We start from the raw sequence: 19,980 nt of genomic DNA, 5'->3' as shown, positions 1-19,980 counted from the left end.
TTTTTACACAGTACACATGTTCTGTATTTCATATTTGTGCTTCCAGGGAAATTTCCTGGAGAAGGTGGAATTGTAGCACCAGGTATGAGCTGTCATTATACAGTGCGTTTTGTTCCTGATTCTTTGGCTGACTTTGAGGATTTCATATTGGTGGAGTCACAAGCACCATATCCTGTTTTAGTTCCTATTGAAGCAAGGAGGCCTCCTCCAATACTTACATGTAAGTAATAGATTTATATTGTGGCTCTAAAATTCTCACCTTTAGATAAAAACTATTACCATGTAATAGGGTGTTGTGAAGATTATTCAATTTGGTTATAGACATGAATGCTTGTGCTGTTTTTTGTATAGTTTATTTTTGTAGGCCATTTTTATTTTTAAATGGTAACTTTTTCCTTAGTTTTGTTATGTTCATATTGCTGTCTGTGCTGTTGATACACAGGAGGGTTGATTTACTAAAACTGGAGAGTGCAAAATCTGGTGCACCTCTGCATGGTAGGCAATCAGCCTCTAACAGCTTGTTCAAATAAAATGGTTCTAAAGGCAGAATGTTTTTTACCTTTGTGCATTCTATACATGAAGATAATACACCTTCTGGGTGCAGCTCCCCCCTCAGCCCCCCTTCCCCCTTAAATTCATCTGAGCCCCATCTTGCTTTATCGATGTGCATGAGAACCACAGCTCTCCAAGGTCTCTCTCTCTCTTCTTTGGTTCACACAGCAGCAGGAGCTATTGGCTCCTGTTGTCAATCACAGCCAGTGAGCCAATGAGGAGCGAGTGAAGAGCGGGGTCAAAGCTCGCCCTGTTTTTGAATGGAGAGTGTCCATTCACAGGAGCGTGGCTCGGGAGCAAGCCTGCTCCTGTACCCCCATAGCAAGAGGCTTGCTGTTGGGGGCACTCTGCTGGGGGGAGGAGCCAGGACTGCCAGCAGGGCACCAAAAAAAAAAGAGGATTGGGGCTGCTGTGTGCAAAACCATTCCAACCTTTAGAATCACTTTAAGCTTTGACAAAAAAAAACTTTAAGCTGATTGGTTTCTCTGCAGACCTGCACCAGATTTTAGTTTTAGTAAATCAACCCCTATATGGCCAAAAGTATGTGGACACCCTCCAAACTATTGAGTTTGGGTGTTTCCAGTGAAATATGCTAAAGTTATGCTTCGGCTTACAGTACAATTACGTGGTACCAACTTTGTAGCCACAGTTTAGGGAAGTTTTTTCCTGTTCCAGCAAGGCTGTGGGCTTGTGCACAAAGTCAGATCCATAAAGATATGGTATGACCAGTTAGGTGCGGAGGAACTTGAGTGGCCTGCACAGAGCCTTCACCTCAACCCTATTGAACACCTTAGAGATTAATTGCCAGTCCGGGCTTCTTGTCCAATACCATTTTGGTTAAATGGACACAAATGCACTCAGACACACTCCAAAATCTTGCAAAATGTTTTCCCAGAATAATGAAGCCACTTATAGCCTCCAAGGGGAGGGGCAACTCCATATTAATGCCCTTGGTTTTTAAAAGTCCAAGAAACTCATATTGGTTTAGTGGTCAGGTGTCCACAAACCTTGTAGTTCTACCCATGTTCTGTGTGATGGTCAGAACAGAAAGTGGGAGGAATTGTGTAGACCAGGGATGTCAAACTGAATTTCATCGTGGGCCGTATCAGCATTGTGGCTACCCTCAAAGGGCCAGTTCTATCTGCCATCTACTGGGAAGAAGCTAGTGGCGGAGCAGGTAGGCATAAAGTGCATGGTCTGAAGGAGCACCAGAAAAGGGCTGGAGTCTGCTGAATGCCAGGGGAGGCAGAGACGAGTGGGGGGCTGCGGCTGCACAGAGAAGCGCAGGAACTGTAGGAGGAGTTCTGTCGTCCTCTCTGCTGCTGACTGCTGAGACAAGGTGAGGTTAGAGATGATGGGGGGTGCCGCAACTGCAGGAGAAGTGTGAGGGCCACATAAAATGGCCTGGAAGGCCATATTTCGCCCGCGGGCCTTGTATTTGACACATGTGGTGTAGACAGACAGAAATAAAAAGCACTTTTTTTTGTATAGTGAAGTACTGTAGGTCAGCACCTTCGTCATGTGTGTCTCTATTATTTGTATGGTCACCAGGACAGGGCACATATATCAATAAAAACCTGAAAGAGGTTTTACCTCTTCCCCATTCTATCCAAATCCCAAAAAAATGTTTTGTCTTAAGTTATACTTTAATTGTTCTTGACTAGTTGCTGTTGATTGTTTAAACAGTGCCTCGGATCATGGACTGTGGTCCTTGCCTAGTCGGAGGAGTAAAGGTCTTTGAATTTCTCTGTAGAAATGAGGGGCTGAGTCGTGCAAGCTTCTGCATTATGCCCAAAAGTGTCTGGCCTCCAGCAAACTTCAGAGTAAGACCTCTTTCTTTATTCCTTTTAAAGTTACCTTCTCAGTCTACCACCTCATGTAAAAATTTTACTCAGTGTTCTCCCTCTTCTAGAAGGCTTTGGTGGTGTCATGTCACAGCCAGCAAATACTGATATTTCCTAAATATGGAAATTCAGCATTCAATAGAAACACTTTGGGCAGATATGTTGAGAGCACGTGCTGGTTATGAAATGTAGCAATAGGAAAGATGTAAATGTTTGTAACAACTAATCCAATTCCAGCTGCTGTTTTCCACAGACTGGTTTGAAACTGGAAACTAAAATCCAACTGGTTACATTAAAAAACATTCTCATTCTGTATACATTGTGCTTATTGAAGCTGATGTAAATGGAAAGTAGAAAGAGAACGGGGTGTGTGCATAGTGAAGATCACCTCCTTGTCTTCAAAGATAGGGTGAAAAGTTTAGCATTTTAGGTTTCAGTAGAAGTGTGACAGGAAAACAGCCTGGCAAGTTATCCATTATATTTAAGCCTTTAGCTTAAATTTAGCTTCCAAACCATAGAAGGCAAAAATATCATTACATTTTTTAGTTTGTCATTGACTATAGCATTTAACACTTGTATAATGTCTTTTGAAGAGTATAGCAACAGCGGGATTCGTTGAACAGGCACCCTTCGGAATCCACCCAGCCATGTTTGAACTGTATCCTGGACAAGAAACTATCATTGCGGTTAGTGTACTAACCCTCGCTTCAAGTGCTTCGCTTACTTGATTATGATCTGATTCTGTCAGCCTGATGTGCACCATACAAATTGTGATTTATGCTTGATTTAGATAATGGGGATCCTTCTCTATTGATTTAGTGCACAACTCACCACATACAGATATTCTCCTCACTAATAGCCAATCTTCAACATCAGTCACGAAAACTGAACAAGGTGTTATTTGTTTTCATATTTGATCAGTACCTCTTACCATTTCTCTAATAGTTATAATAGACTCTATATACAGTAAAGTAAGAAAAGTTCAATACATTTCCAGAATAATCAAATAAAGTGCCACAGTAAAAAATGATCAGTTCTTTTCATTATTGCTTCGGTGGTACATTTTAAGAACTTGATTTGTATATTTGTATGTAATGTGATCTGTTTGTTCCCATTTATTGGTCGATTGAATGATCATATCAATATGTGTGTGGCCATTACTAGATTGATCACATTACGTTTAGCAATATATATAAGTTTATGGATAGCTTCCACATCTCATTATTGTCCTTTACAGGTTGTCTTCTTCCCTACATCCTCGGAAACATACAGCCAGGTTTTCACCATTGTCTGTGATAACTGCCAGGTCAATGACCTTACACTGACAGGTGTGTTAAGAGACAATTTGTAATATAGTCTATCTAGAACCCATTTTTACTAATGATGCCACCATCTGATTAACTTGTGTAGATGTTAATGAGCAAATCATCATGTTATGGGAAAGTCTGCAGTATTTCTTGCACATGGGTGAGTTACTAAAATTGATGCATGCAGAATCTAGTGCAGCTGTGTGCATGGTAGCCAATCAGCTTCTAACTTCTGCTTGTTCAATTAATCTTTGACAATAAAATCTGGAAGCTGATTGGTTTCTATGCAGCGCTGCACTAGATTTTGCACCATGCAGTTTTAGTAAATAACCCCCATAGTTTTCAGCATGCTGGAAAATGGGACAAAGACCCCTTCCCTAGAGCTGAAATATTCCATTGTGCTTGCATATTAAAGCAGTTCCAGACATTTTTGTGTTTATTTAAAGTCAGCTGACTTTTAATAAACACACACTTACCTGTCTCAGGTACCTGCGCCGTCCCTTCTCTCCTTCTTCTCTCCACGGTGCCGGCATCTCAACTGTGGGCACCAGGCTGTGAGAACTTGCGGCTTCACACCTGGGTGCCCACTGCATATGCACGAGTCGTACTGTGCATCCTGATTGGTCTGGCAGTCTTCTAGGATCTTTGAAAGTTCCCAGGAGACTGCGGGAAGAAGGAGGGGGCCAAACTTCCGGCTCACTTTGCCGCAGCGAAGTGAGCCAGAAGTGGGAGTGGGTACCTATCAAAACCAGGTACCCACTCCCTCCGAAAAGGTGCCAAATATGGCAGGGGAGGGGGGTGGAAGCAAACAAACAGAGCTTCCACTTTTCAGTGGAACTCCGCTTTAATGTTCATCTGTATCAGAGGGCACATTTTTTGGTGAAATGGTGTACTGCCTGAATATATGGCCCACATTTCCTTTGCTATAAGCAGCTACTGATTCAAACATCACAGTCTATAACTGGGCTGTGAAAAGGTTGCTTGTTTGAATGATGTTATATTTTCATGATTCCCCTTCACTTGAAGGAAAGCTTTGCAATGAAGTATAGAAGCTGCCGTTGCATGTTGCTTGCCTGTCAGGCAAGCATCTACGCAGATGGCTATAAAAATCACACAGAGGTTCTAACGCTTCATCATTCTATACAAAAACATTTTAGCAAAATAATTCTCTATAGTGTTGGAACAGCTCTGTGATTTTTCAGAGCAAGACTCTTAATCTACATAGAATAATCACAGCCCCTTCCATGTGCTACTTTATATCAGGCCACAAGATTGTCGTAGACTCTGACAGTATATATTTTGAACAAAAATGGTCAAATATACTGTATCATCATTAGTAAGACATTAGCCTATGTATGTCTACTATATCTCAGATGTCATTTTGCATGTATTTTTTGTTTCTACTTCTGTTACCAGGATATGGACAAGTTGTGGGGTTAGAGCTGGTTTCTATCAGTGAAGGTAAAAACACTTCATGTCCTGATGAGCTTACTGATGTCAAAGCCGAACATTTAATACGTTTTCCCAGTACAAATTTACATTCCACGGTGCAAAAGAGCATCGTTATTAGAAACACAACGTGAGTAGATTTATCCAATATAGTTAATGCTAATTGCCTGCCTCAGTAATTTGTATTGTAACTGTATGTTATGACCTATCAGGCATGTGGAGCTTCCATTCTACTGGCAGATTATGAAGCCATATTTACAAGATTTACAACCAGGAGAAGCTGTGGATATGGCGCAGATTAGGAATAACATTGATGCAAATACTGCTTTCATGATTAGCCCCACGCAAGGTGTACTGCAGCCTCATCAAGAACGCATGTTCACAGTGATGTACACTCCCTCTGAGGTATAAATTAAGATAAAATACCTGACCTGGTCTAAATCGTTAAAATGCTGCACCTGTAGTGCCTGCAAGTATTAGGCTGGCCATACACTATACAACTTTCTATCCAATTTCTGCCAATTTTCCTTTAGATTTACCTTCAACTGTGTAGTGCAATGGCCTGCTTAATTGATTAAATGAAAGTGTTGTTTGGGTTTGATCTCATATTATATGTTTTTTGGTAAATCTAAAGCAAAAATCTCAAGAAAATTGTATAGTGTATGGCCAGCCTTAGTCTTCAAATTGATCCCCTCGGATCCTAGGCCCAGGCTGCAATTGGAGCCGTAATTGCTGCCTAGCAAATCAAGAAAAAGAAAATGATTTCTCCATCCACCACACTTGTGTGGATGGGAGGGTTCTGTTCCTTTTTTTAGATCAGCCCACTGTTTTTACGCTATACATGTTTTAGGCTGTGTCAGGTTTACTTTAAAGCATATTTATGGAAAAAGTCAATGTTTCCCATAAAAGGTTTTGTAGATTGTCTGTTTTTTTTTTCTTGCATTTGCACTCACAAAAAAAAAACATTAGCTGGAATCTGTTTGGATGTTGTTAACAACCTAAGCTTTCGAATCCCTTGCCTGTGAGTCTTGCATGTTTTCATTGTGCGTCCATGACCATACAGAGAACTTCTAATAGTGAATTTCCTGTAGAGTAACCCAATGTGCATAACCCATGAATTTGAGAATCAGAAGTATAAAATCTTTCTAGTAATTCAAATCTCGGCAGGTGTGTGTGTGTGTGTAAAAAAAATTAAAAAGCAAACAAGAACCGGGAGAATTTTTTTTTTAATTAGAGCAAGTTAGAGCCAGCAAGGTGAATAGGAAAGAGTTTTTAAAAAAAAGCCTGCAACTAAGCTTTCATACAATAATAATTACCTGTATACATATATTTTATTTTCCATGTATAGTTAATCGAATATCACAGTGTGGCTCAGATGGTATTAAGTGACATTCCAGAGAATCCAAGGTAAGACGTTAGGGCTCCATACACTAAAACAGATCATATGTGGTATTTAAGTGATCGGACCCATTTTTCCCAAATATCGCATGCAATACTGAAATTGTCAATTCACTATCACCATTATGCAGTATTTACCTCAAAAAGCAAAAACACATAAAATGGCGTTAAATGAAATAAATAGATGCATGAGTTAAATAAGTAGTGGTCCAGACATGCAGTATATAAGGAATGTAAAAATATAATAGTCAATTTAGTCTCTACCTTTTTGGATCAGTTCTTTCAACAGTAATGCATAGAAATCTAAGTATGGAAAAACACAGAATCTTTAGGTTGATTTACTTAAAACAAAACTATAGGCAAAACTTTTTTTTTAGTTTTAGATAGAATGGAGATAGATTAGAACACCTGTCAGGTTTTTATTGCTATCTGTGCCCCCGTTAGGGAGATTCACCCTCTCTGTATGTCCTGTTTACCATTATCATTGAAAGTGAAAGATAATCCTAAATTTTGGGCTGTCCTCAGAATAGTAATAGGGGACATTTTCCAGTGGGGACTCTGGATCTGGTGACCCGGGGGAGGGGAAGGTTCTAAGGGATACCTTTAATTTGTAGGAATTTCCTCTCACTTCCTGTTTTGGCTATGGGACAGGAAGTAAAGGTCTATCTCCCCAATGGGACATAGATGCAAAAAATACAAACAACTGACAAGGGTTATTCCCATCCCTTACTCTATCCAAAATGAAAAAAGTTTTGCCTATAGTTCTACTTTAAGGCAAATAGACTCTGCACTTTGCAAGTTACTCCAGAGCTTAGTAAATGAGGTAAAGCTTCACTTTACAAAAAATACCCAAGCACATGTAAGGAAAATAAACAAAAGTTAATTTTTGCTTCCACATGATTGGATGATGGAAATCAGCAGAGCTCTCCCTCATTTGCAAAGCTCTAGATCAACCACACTTGCAAAGTGTTCAGTCTAGGTGCCTCAAGTAAATCCACGCATTACATGTAGTATAATATATCTATTATCTCCTGTCATTTCACCAAATTTATAGAGATTATTTTGTGTATATACGAGCATATTCATCATTTACTGCAAAAAAACGCGCAATCACTCCAAACATAATACAATGTACATACATATCACAATCGTCTAATCCCTTGTTAGAACATATATCATATGCAGTATGGATACTTTACTTTTTTCACAAAGAGGTATCTTTGGCTCAAATATTTGCAAGACAAGAATCATATTAGGAATAGGCAAGTATTCTTACAAAGGTGTTGAGCTGTTAGGAAAGGGGAGTCATCAATTTGAAGGTTTGACAGATGGATGCAGGGCCATCTTTAATATTAATTGGACCCTGGGCAAACTTTTTCTTGCCCCCCCCCCCCCCCCCAATCCCATGCAGTTTCACTCTCTGACTGCTCTGAGACATGCAATAAATAGCAGTTAGACTCAAAATGAGTTTACTGCAGCAGATCAGGCAGCGATTGCGATTGGTTCCTGGAGGTTGCAGTATATTATTACTGCTCACTGACTGGTTCCTAGCGGTTACAGCACACATTAAGGCTCACTGATTAGTTGATAGTGGTTACAGCATATGATTTCTGCTTGCTGATCGGTTGCTAGAGGTTACTGCACATCATTACCATTCACCCATTGGTTGCTAGAGGTTACTGCACATCCTTACCACACAGTTGATCGGTTGCTAGAGGTTACTGCACATCATTACAGCTCACTGATTGGCTGCTAGAAGTTACTGCACATTATCACTGCTAACTGGTTACTAGAACTTACTGCACATTATTACTGCTCACTGATTGGTTGCTAGAGGTTACTGCACATTATTACTATGGGATCAGTGGCAGTGGTGGGGGGATGGGAGAAGTGGTAGTGCTGGGGGAATGAGATGAGTGACAGTGCTGGTGGGGGATGGGATCAGTGGCAGTACTTGGGGGAATGGGATGAGTGGAAGTGCTGGGGGTGGATGGGAATGGGTGGTGACATTTATATACCAACCACCAATGTTAGGGGGATTTCACTGATGACCAATGTAAGGGGGGATTTACAGTGACCACCAGTGTAAGGGCAATTCTGCTCTTACCACCAATGTTAAGGGAAATTTACACTGACCACCAATGTAATAGGGAATTTGCACTGACCATAAAGGGAGGATTGGACACTGACCACTATTTACAAATGAATGACACAGTACTGGTGGCCCTACATATGAATGCTGACGCTATTAGCATATGAATGCCAGTTATTTACATGTGAATGCTGACACTGGCTGCACATATAAGTCATCTGGATATGGCAATTGGGGAAAGCTGTACAGCATAAGTGACAGCACTTCACACTGAAATATTGGGACACAGCCTGGGACAAGGACATTTAAGGGGCAATGAAATATAAGCTGGGACAGTAGGCAAGTATGGGGTAGTTGCTTTGGGCCCCACAGCAATGAATGGGCCCAGGGCAGCTGCGCCTTTTGCCCCTCCTTAAAGACGGCCCTGGATGGATACCAGAGTGACACTTTCAAGAACAACAAAGAATGACAAGGGAGTAATTCTTCCTAGTGACCACAAGTCACCTGACTTGAGACTGGAAAGTTATTTCAAGGGTTCCTCTGTGTTAAAAAGGTTGAGAAAGGCTGATTTAAAATGTAACTAAAGGCAAAACTTTCTTTTTCTCATTGGATAGCATAATGGAGGGTTAGAACTCATGTAATTTTTTGCCATCTGTGTCCCCTTGGGGAGATTTGCCTTTACTTCCTGTCTTAAAGACGAAACAGGAAGTGAGAGGAAATCCCTGCAAATTAAGGGAATCCCTTGATGCCTCCCAGGTCACCAGAACTAGTGTCCCCCTTGGAAGATTTACCAACTATTACAAGGTGAATCTCCCTAACGGTGACACTCTCCACTCTATCCGAAAGAGAACAAATGTTTTACCTTGAGTTATACTTCAAGGTAACCTCTGCTTATGTCAGATTTGACAGTTTTTACATTAAATCAGCTAATGTCTATCTAGGTCACTATACATTCTGTTTTATGTGTATGTGTTTTCTTTTTTTAGTGCAAATAAACATCCAATGAGCATTGCAGAACTGGCTCCTACACTAAATGATACTATTGTCCTTGATCTTGAATTCAAAGGGACCACAGATCCATTTGATTTAGTTTTAGAGCCTTATGCTGTCATCTTTTCTGGAGAAAGTTTTATTGACACCACTATGAGGAAGAAGTTTAGAGTAAGTTTTGTTTTTAGCTTCTGAATGTATTAATTACACTACTTAAGTTACATCTGTTGTCTTTTTGAGGGCCTATTCACACTAAATCCGTTGAGCAGTGAAATTTAGTGACAGGAACCCAAAAATTTACTGCCAGCACCATTTTTTTCTTACTGACAAAACTTATGAACTTTACTTACGGAGCCAAATTTTTTATTGGCACTTCAAAAAAGTACATAAAATGAATGTTTTCAGTGCAAATATAAATACTTAAGTTACAAACGTGTAAATGTGTTTAAGGTATAACAAAAGGCAAAAAAAAACATTTCTCCATTTACATGAAAAAAAGGGAACTGTGCGGACCCTGATAAAAAGAAGAACTCTGAGGATTATGATGTAGGGAATGCTGCAGATTCTGGTGTAAAAGGACACTTTGATATGTAAGGGGATCTCTGGTGACCATAGTCCACACCCTTACATAAGAATTAACAGAGCTCCCCTTAACATCAGACTCCACAGAGTTCCCCATTACATCACAGTCCACAAAGTTGACCCTTACATCAGAGTCCACAGAGTTCCCCTTTACATCATCATCTCCATCCTTTGTGCATATTCTACCAAAATCTCTGTCCTCTGTGGTTATTCTATCATCATTTCCATCCTGTGTGTATTCTACCATCATCTCCACTCCATCCCCTGTATTCACCGGCTCTTGGCTCCCCTTCCACTCAGTCCTCCAGCTCTGAGTCCTTGTCTTGGCTCCTTTATCATTAATAAAAGGTGCCAAGAGGTGCCATGACATCACTGTGCCCAACCCTCAGTTCAAGCACGGCCTGCACATGCGTAGTTCTCAATCCGGTCTACAGACATATTTTTTTACGTGTGCCCACTGTCCGTAACGGACATTTACAGACAGTTTGTAAATTGGCCGATTGTATGTAAATTTTCGGACAGTTTGCAACCCTGCTGTTTTGGTGCGTTAACGCACGCACATTAACCAGTTTTATGGTATGTGTTAATGTGCCATGCATTAATGCTGTCCAACTCACCTCAATGAATGAAAGCACATCCATGACCCATGCAAAGCATTACAATGCAATGGGGTAGATTTACTAAAGGCAAATTGGCTGTGCATTTTGCAAGGAAAGTTGTAGTTTGCAAGGGAATGTATCCCAAAGCGTAGTGAATGTGAAGAAATTTCACTTTGCAAAGAATACACACTTGCAAGGAAGTGGAAAAAAAAAACAGCATTTTGTTTGCATATAATTGGCTGATGGAAGTCTGCAGAGCTTCACCTCATTCACTAAGCTCTGGGGCAAATTCCCTTGCAAAGTGCCTATTTGTTGTAAATCAATCCCACTGTGTCTGTGTGGTAGTGTGCTGTGGTGCGTCGTGCATTGTGGTCTACTCCACAATGCTTTGGGGTGCCATTCACAATGAATGGCACTGAAACACACTGCACATGAAGGAAGTGCATTGACATGTGTTGTGGCAGTGCACGTTGCCACAGCATACAAATGCGAATAGGCCCTCAGATTAGAAAACGTTTAATGTGTAGATGACATGAATTTTCTTCCCTTATATAAATATTTTAAAAAGTGCTGTGCAATGTTCATAAAGTAAAACCAACAATACCTCAATAGTACAATTAATGAATAACATAAATATTCTAATAACGTGTTATGTATATCAATACTTTACCATCATATTAACATATGTATTCAGATCAAATATGTGCAATACTCAAATATGAAAAAACAAATACATTTGTCCATAAATGTGCAGGTAAGAGAGTTCCACCACCACTGTGATGTAGCAAATAAATTATACAGTTTGTATAATCCAAGCAGTTCCTTAATTATCAATGCACATCTACTACGTGCATTCTATGTCCACCAATGTGACAACTGCTCAGTCAGTACGACCACCAATCACTCTCCATTGTCACCTTAATACTTAAACCTAATATAGGTCACTGCACAGTTTTCCTTTTAAGGGGTCTTATTGGCCACACCAGGTATTAGGGCACTTTCTCCAGATTCTTCTTCCACGAACGACAATGTGTAATCAGCCAAGCGTTCCACCATCAATACTGCTCAAAAGTAATAGAAACTACACATAATGTTTTATCACTAAAACTAACCATTCCACATTTAATAAAACTTATTAAAATGCACTCACAATATTAGTGCACTAATTCTTAGTATTGCACCAACTTAAACTTAAACTTCTTCCAAGGGAAAAAACAGCATTGCCACCTTTTTTCTCTTGGAAGAAGTCACAGACAGTGATGAAATGCCTTGGGCTGAGCTTGGTGACATCATCACACCGCGCAGAAGGACCTGTCTGGATGGAATCCACTGGTGATGCTGTAGTCTTACCTTTACTCTTAAGGGGGATATGTACCTTTTCACGTAAAAATGTGTGTTTAAGGTGGTGCACAACTGAGGATTGCCCAGCATTTTTTAAGATATTTGTATATAGTTTGATGTGGGAACACAGCGCATTGATGTGATGATGATGTAAAGTGAATAATGATTTTGAAGGCATATTGTTTTCAAATTTTTTTGGCTTAGAGTCACTTTCACTATTGGGTTGCCGGGAGTTTATTTTTTATTATCTTCCCTTGGCACAGCTTGTATAATGATAATTTTCCCGGATCAGTTTTTTATGTAGTTTTCTATGTGCAAGATTCAATTATTTATTTGCCGCACCTGTCAGGATAAGGATGCCATTCTCCTTCTTCTTGTACTACTTGGTTGTTGAGTGACCTGGAAGTAGCATACTAGTTTTGGTGGTTTTTGACAAATAACAGGCTGAACGCTTGTTCCAGGTCAGGGACTTACGAAGTGGTGATGCACAGATTAGAATGAAAGCCCTGCAACATGCATCCTAAAAACCCAGAAAAACTGTTCCCTGTTTCCAATCAACATGAAAGACTTCAATTTTATCAATTTTTTTAAGGTTCATGGTTATACAAAACCTATGTGCCAGAACATCTAAGGAAACTTACACACACAAACCCAGGATAAATTGTTTGACAACTAGCAGTCACTGTGCTGCATAGAACAAAACAAAAAGTTCATACAAGGCATTAACCATAGGTAAAATTCTTTCTACATAAGGCTTAAATTAAGATAAAGTATGGCAGTACCTGTCACATTGCCTGATACAATTTGCTCTACATATTACAGATAAAGTTTTTCTTTCTACAGTAAGGGCTCATTAACACCAGAACTCGCATTCTCTGCACGTTTCCCACACCTCGTTCAAAACGCACTGGGTGTGCGATCTGCTGTAGATGTCAATATATTCCTAATAACAGCCCAAACGCAGATTGTAGTGCATTTGCCTGCACTGCGTGCACTACTTTTTCTGCAATCCAGTGCAATTTCAGCCCATAGGTTGAAAATCTCACCGCACAGGAATCCCAGAGGAATGCAGACTGCGTTACTCTGCAATTCACATGTGAACCAGCCCTAACACTGTATTACTGCTCCTATGTCAGTTTATCTATATAGACAGTTTTGTTAATAGAGTTTTATTGAAAATGAGTTTGTAAAGTCTTTACATTTCAGCTTATATTTTCTGACTTCAGTCATTCTACAAAGATGCTGATTATGCTGTCTTGTACAGATAGCTGTTAGTGAGTGCTCCTACAAACTGATTTATTAAATATGATCATAAAAAATGTGGCACAAATAGAAGCATTGTTTTAGGTGTTTTTAGCACATAAAATATACTCTGTCTTATAGATGTGGAATAACAGCAAATCCTCTGTCCAGTTTGAGTGGGATATCATTACAGCTTCGAACATCATCCAGATTGAGCCACATAATGGAAGCATTGGTATCTGTGAAATACAAGTATCTGTGAAATTGAGCTGATTTGTGTATTATATTTTGTTGATCATTTTGCCAAATGCCGTGTCAGTGGCCTTGGAACAACCCTGGATCCAACTGGTCATTGTAGTGATAGTCCTTACTGCCTAGGGTCTCAGTATATAAGAAGAGTATACAAACTCTGTGCAGGTGAGGAAAGGACAGGGGTCTACAACACCAGGATAGTGTGATGTGTGCTAGGGAAAGCTCATTGCCAGGAAGGAGTTCTATTCACTACCCTATGAAATATGCAAGCTTTTACTGCTCTTAGCCAGTATAGTTTAAAGTGTAACTAAACCAAGGAACAAAAAAATTAATATATGCAGCTTACCAGTCCTTAAATGTGTTGGCTGCTTTAGTTTTCTTTCTTTCCCTTATTTTACCTGGTGATCCTGACAAGAATACACTACTGCTCGCTCATTTTGCTTTGTCTATGAAGAATCAGCTTTGCCACCCTATCACAGAACTAAAGACACCTCCCACATAACATAGAGGGGGAGGGTTTCTGTACTTTTCAAAGATAACTCGGAACCTTGTAATTTATAAGACTGCAGCATAGACGAAAATATGGGAACAAAAACAAGATTTCTGGCAGGATTAACAGGCATGTGTTTCGCACTAATTGAGCAGATATAACAAAATGTGTTGATTTAATGAAACTGGAGAGTGCACAAACTGGTACAGCTATGCATAGAAAATCATAGAAATCAGCTTTCAGATTTTTTTTTTGTCAAAGCTTAGTTGAACAAGTTGAAGTTAGAAGCTGATTGACTGCCATGCAGATCTACACCAGATTTTCCACTCTCCAGTTTTAGAAAATCAACTCCAGCATGTGTAATGGTATATTTACTAGGCCATAGGTGGTAATTAGGAGAAGCATAGTAGCACAATTTGGCAAAATTGGGATTTTTACACAGCTAGAAAAACACAGATTATCTTGATTAATGGTCAGCTCCCCCCTAAAAAAAATAAAGGTCAGCAGCTACAAATACTGTAGCTGCTGACTTTTCATATAAAAACACTTGCTTGTCAAGTGGTCCAGCGATGTCCTCATCTGCACCAATTCTTCAGTCGGCTTCGAGTGCTGGCGCTGGCATCTTAAGTAAAGGAAACCTGCAGTCAAGCCTTGCAGCTTCACAGCCGGTTCTCTACTGAGCGAAGTGCTCTGCGCTTTGAGAATAGGCCGCAGCCTTCTGGGACCTGTGTCCCGCTCAGATTGGCACAGCGATCTGACCTGGAATTAGGAGCGGGTACCTGTCAAAACCAGGCACCTGCTCCCCCCCAAAAAGTGCCAAATGTGGCAGTGGAGGGAGGAGGAAGCCTATCAATTGTCTTTTCAGTTCTGCTAGTACTTATACCCTTCCTCTCGTCTTACTACCCTGAATTATTTTTCTTCTCTCTCCTCCTAGCTTTTTACTTTATGGATGTAAATTTTAATACATATAATAAATAAAATGTACTTAATATGCATGTGTGTATCAGCAAAGGCAAGACCAAAAAGTTTCTACAATCTTTTGAAGACATAACACTCTGGTTGATTTACTAAAGACAAATAGACTGTGTACTCTGCAAGTGCATTTGGTCCAGAGCTTAGTAAATGAGGGGAAGCTCTGCTGACTTCCATCACATGCAAGTAAAAATTCCGGGTTTTTTTTATGTTCCTTGCATGTGATTGGGTATTCTTTGTATAGTGAAACTTTACATAATTTACTAAGCTCTAGAGCAGCTGCACTTGCAAAGTGCGTAGTCTTTTTGCCTTCAGTAAATCCACCCCAGTCTGTTTCCACATGCGTATTCTCTGTTAACCTTCTAACTCACATGCGTCAAACACAAGACCCGTGGGCCAAATCCTTTTCTCAGCAGTCAGCAGCAGAGAGGAAGACAGAGCTCTTCCTACATCCTCCAGTTTACGTAAATCTCCCCCTTTGAGTCCACGTCATGTAGCAGTATTCTCTTACAGCTGGTGACATTGTTTTCAATTTCAGAGCCCAGTAAATTCTGTGAATTTGAACTGATCTTCACTGGATTACAGAGTGGATCCTGTAGAGAGAATGTGAATTGCCACATATTACATTCTCAGGAGCCTGTGGTGTTACACGTGGAAGCCAATTTTAAGGTTTTTATCTTCTTATACTCATGCACTTTCTGATAAACAAAATACAGCTAAGTTTTGGTAAGAATACAATAACAGATGCTATTATATACATGTTTAGTAAACTAGATTAAAAATAATTTTTGGTCACCAATGCATCATTTTCCTTACATGATATCGAAAGCATGGCAGTTGTTAATAGTGGTTTTCATCTGTTAAAGTAGTGGTCGCCAAACTGCAGCCCAAGGCCGGATATGGCCCTTTGATTATATTAATCTGGCCCTTCGAGCACTGTTCTTCCCTCTGATAAATGCCACTATTCCCCTCACTGACACTAACAATGGGGCACAATTTTTGCCACTGACACCAATAAAGGGGCATAATTTTTGCCACTGACACCAATAAAGGGGTACTATTTCGTCCACTGACACCAATAATGGGGCACTATTCCTCCTACTGACACCAACATTGGAGCTCTATTTCTCCCACTGAAACTAACAATGTGGCACTATTCTGCCCACTGACACCAACGATGAGGCATTATTTCTCTGATACTAACATTGGAGCACTAGTCCTCCCCCTAATATCAAAGACTGGGTATTGTTTATTCCTACTGATGCCAAGACATTTTCTACTCCCACTGCCCCCCTAAAGTCTTAAAACAGTAAACCGAACCTTTGTTTACAAAGTTTGGAGACCCCTTTGTTAAAGAAAAGCATTCTTGGGAAATTGCAAATTAAATTTATTCCAACCTGCAACATATTTCAGGATTATCATACTTTTTTTTGGGGGTGTGGGAGTAGGGAATAATCTGAACAAATATGACAAAACCATACTCACCTACAGTGAAAAATGACCCCTGGAGCGTTATGGTAAATCCTTCAACCCTTGAAGATACAGATCAAATGCAGACAATATTGGTCACCATGAATAATAAATCCAAGATACCCTAATGTCCAATATATATAAATATTGAAAATCCTTCAAAATGAGTCCATACACCCTAATAGTGTCTTCTTATAGTCCACCAGTTCTTAGTGTTCTATTAATTCGATACGTCCTCTTCCACTCTTAGTACCTTGAGTAAAATAAACTAAACATAGTGCATTATCCTTAAACGCAGATAATATTGGTGCATGCACATCAAATTAGTTATTTATTATGGTGACTGATATTGTCTGCATTTAATAATCTGAACACCTTTTAGGTTTTTACTTCTATCTGGAGATTAATTAGAGAGATTTCCCCTCACTTACTGTCATAGTGACCAAGGTTTTATCAAATAGAAAGTAAGGGAAAATTTGCAACGAGACACATACAAACATCCGCATTCGGATTGCTCTTCAGAGAATATTTGACAAGCATTGAAGAGGCAATGTATTGTCTTCTTACCACCTGCTTTAACTGTTTGAACCGCACACTAGTACACCACAACCGTATTTATTGCTTGCTATTGTGGGACACCCACCGAAAACAACAGCGGTTATAATTCCTGCCTTGGCCAACCACTGCTTCTGCAGCTAAAGGGAGTAGTGGTTGGGGGTGGTATAAGCATGTCTCAACTGTGGGGTTTTACCATCCTTCAACTGCTAATGTGAACGAGCTCTAAAAGTTCCAGTTACCATAATTTTTCAAGTTTGTGCATTTTAGTAACAGTTTTTTTTTGTCTTTAAAAACTTGTATTGCCTTATGTCATTATCTTTTTGCAGGGCCCAGTGGTTTCAATTGCTATCCCATCCCTCGACCTGAAACTCATAAAGCTTGGTACTAAAGTTCTCAGCACATTTACTATTGAAAATATGAGCCCACTGGCTGCAAAGTGGAAGATGTGTGAGAGCAGAGCCTGTCTTACTGAGCGAGGAGAAGAGGTAGTGTGTATTAAAAGGGAATTTCTTTTTATATGGTGAAACACTCACCATGGACCTATTTAAACCTATGGTCTTTAATCCATTCAATTTGTCCATTGCAGAGAGCCATTTTAAAGATATATATTTCACACACATGCACAGGCCATCAACACTGTTTTATTGCTTGTATGTGAGAGATAACACAATGATCCCTTTGCACCACCAGCCCCTCCCTCTTAGATTGTAAACTCCAAGGAGCAGGGCCCTCCTAACCCTCTTGTATTGAACTGTATCGTTGCTGTATTGTCTCCCTTTATATTGTAAAGCGCTGAGCAAACTGTTGGTGCTATATAAATCCTGTATTATAACAATAATAATTGTAATTTACATAGAGCTGCATGGAGTTAATGAGAGTCCTGAGAATGAAGATAGGAATAGGACGATAGGAATATACTGTATATCTGATGTAGGATTATTCACTTTCCATATTCATAAATATCTCAAGCTGTGAAATTGCCAGGGAGCTGTATTGAGATTGAACTGCATGATGTAGCATGAGGTACTAATAGAATTGCTTATTTGTAATCAATGAAGATTGTTTAAATTAGTCAGAAGAGATAAAAGCTTAATTCTGAAAGATATATGAAAGCAGAGCGACGCCATGACTTGACCACCACTTAGACTCCAGAAGGCCATAAAGTTCCTGTCATTTTTTATTGTATCATATTCTAAAACGTAAGAACCTTGAAGGTTCTGTCCTCAAATATGTGCCACGTTTTCACCACTACATCTAAAGGGGAAAGGTTATTGCAGTTGCCAATATTTTTGGTATATAATCTAAAGCCTTGAGTTCTTAACCCTTTGTTTGCACAGTGCTCAAATATACTAAATACTTTACAACTGATAACAAGATCTGCCAGCCCAGTACAGACAGGGTTATTTCTGAAAACAGAACCTCCCAGCTCCCTCCTTAACATTACATAGCAGGGGAAAACATCAGTTTTGGAGTTTTTAGAAAAGATCAAGTGAAAATACAAGCAGCAATTTTTCAATGCTTTTTCAGTTATTATATATGAATTAGAACATGTAAAAAATATAAAGTAAGTGTTATCCCAATTTGGCTGCAAAAGTGGAAGTATACTTTGAAGCTGGAATTTAGTCAAAAATATGAAGGAGAATGAGGAAGAGAATCCTGTCATTAATCGATTTTCCCCCATTCAGAGATCATTTTACATGCAGTGTACTTTATTCTCAATGAGTCAGAGGGGAGAAGGGGCATGTCCCTGTCATGCCTTTTTTTTATCTGCAACGCACAGAAGACGTGAAGCTATTAAGGATGAATTCCAAATAAGGATTTTTTTTGCATAGTTACATTGATCCAATATTACTATTATCTAGTAAATTACGCAATTGTGAATTAAACACAGGAGCATTGCATTTTTTCAATGAATGCAAAGAATTCTCTGAGAGAGGTAAGATTGTGATATCACCACCCTTCTTCCCCAACAATGTCCAACTAGAGCTCACTTTGTATTCATGCAAAGCTTTGTGAGAATGGCACCCATGCCGAGCAAGTTACCCCCTGTGTTCACTATGCAGCAGGGTAGCTGTTAAGCATGGGAGCCAGAAAATAGCAGCACACATTGTAGTTGGCCACTAAGGTGAATGTTTGTTTGCTTTCAGAAGGATCCCACAGGTATGGCATATGAATACTTACCAATGTCTCTAAGCAAAGAAAGACATATTTGTAAGTTTGTAAGTTTTAACTCCCTCGATTCCCAAATTTCAACACCAGGAAGAGAACCAGGCATCCCTTCACAGAAGATTTCTACAGCATCCAATTAATTTTTGACTAAACTTCAGATTCAAGTTCACTTTAATTTGTTTACCCTCCTACATGCCGAAAAAATGTTAGCACTGTAGAGAGTGAACGATAGCATTCTTCACAATGTGGAGCTTTCATCTATTTTTTATTTTAAAAAAGGGGTGAAAGTTTACAGTTACTGGGCTCTGTTAAGTCTAAGCTCAGACATATGTGGCCTAGGAATGTATGCTAGTGACATGTTTTATCTGACCCACAGGCAAAATGTGTTGCTCTTTTGCAGAGCTGCTATCAGTTGTTAATGGGACCCCCATGCATTGAAAAAGGTGGTTTTATTTTGGGTTCGTGAAATCGTATGGTGCATTTTTTTTTAAAAAAAAGGTCTGGGACTTTTTCCCTGCATCTCCCTCAAGTACAGTAGCCAAATAAAGTGTGAATGGGCTGCTGTGCCAATGTGAACACAGCAGTGTGGACCTAGTCATAATGTGACTGCTTGTAGGATACTTCATATACTTGTTTTGTGCACTTGAATCCTTTTACTGCCTTGTAAAATATT

At 39.6% G+C, this 19,980-nt stretch overlaps 1 protein-coding gene across 1 annotated transcript in view; it reads left to right on the top strand.

Annotated features, from left to right (window-relative positions):
• DLEC1 (DLEC1 cilia and flagella associated protein) overlaps nt 1-19,980 on the top strand; it is an 88,964-nt gene that overhangs the window by 19,419 nt on the left and 49,565 nt on the right. The window contains exons 10-20 of the mRNA XM_089673147.1: nt 47-220; nt 2,239-2,375; nt 2,990-3,082; nt 3,634-3,724; nt 5,120-5,282; nt 5,365-5,557; nt 6,501-6,559; nt 9,629-9,803; nt 13,538-13,631; nt 15,649-15,779; nt 17,465-17,623. Of these exons, the coding sequence (XP_089529273.1) occupies nt 47-220; nt 2,239-2,375; nt 2,990-3,082; nt 3,634-3,724; nt 5,120-5,282; nt 5,365-5,557; nt 6,501-6,559; nt 9,629-9,803; nt 13,538-13,631; nt 15,649-15,779; nt 17,465-17,623 (1,469 nt within the window). The remainder of the gene's footprint in view (nt 1-46; nt 221-2,238; nt 2,376-2,989; nt 3,083-3,633; nt 3,725-5,119; nt 5,283-5,364; nt 5,558-6,500; nt 6,560-9,628; nt 9,804-13,537; nt 13,632-15,648; nt 15,780-17,464; nt 17,624-19,980) is intronic.

The sequence above is a fragment of the Staurois parvus genome, unplaced genomic scaffold, assembly GCF_062004578.1.
Source record: "Staurois parvus isolate SC_StPar_1 unplaced genomic scaffold, SC_StPar_1.0 ptg000136l, whole genome shotgun sequence".
Classification (NCBI taxonomy): Eukaryota; Metazoa; Chordata; class Amphibia; order Anura; family Ranidae; genus Staurois; species Staurois parvus.
This window is presented reverse-complemented; position numbering and strand designations above follow the sequence as displayed.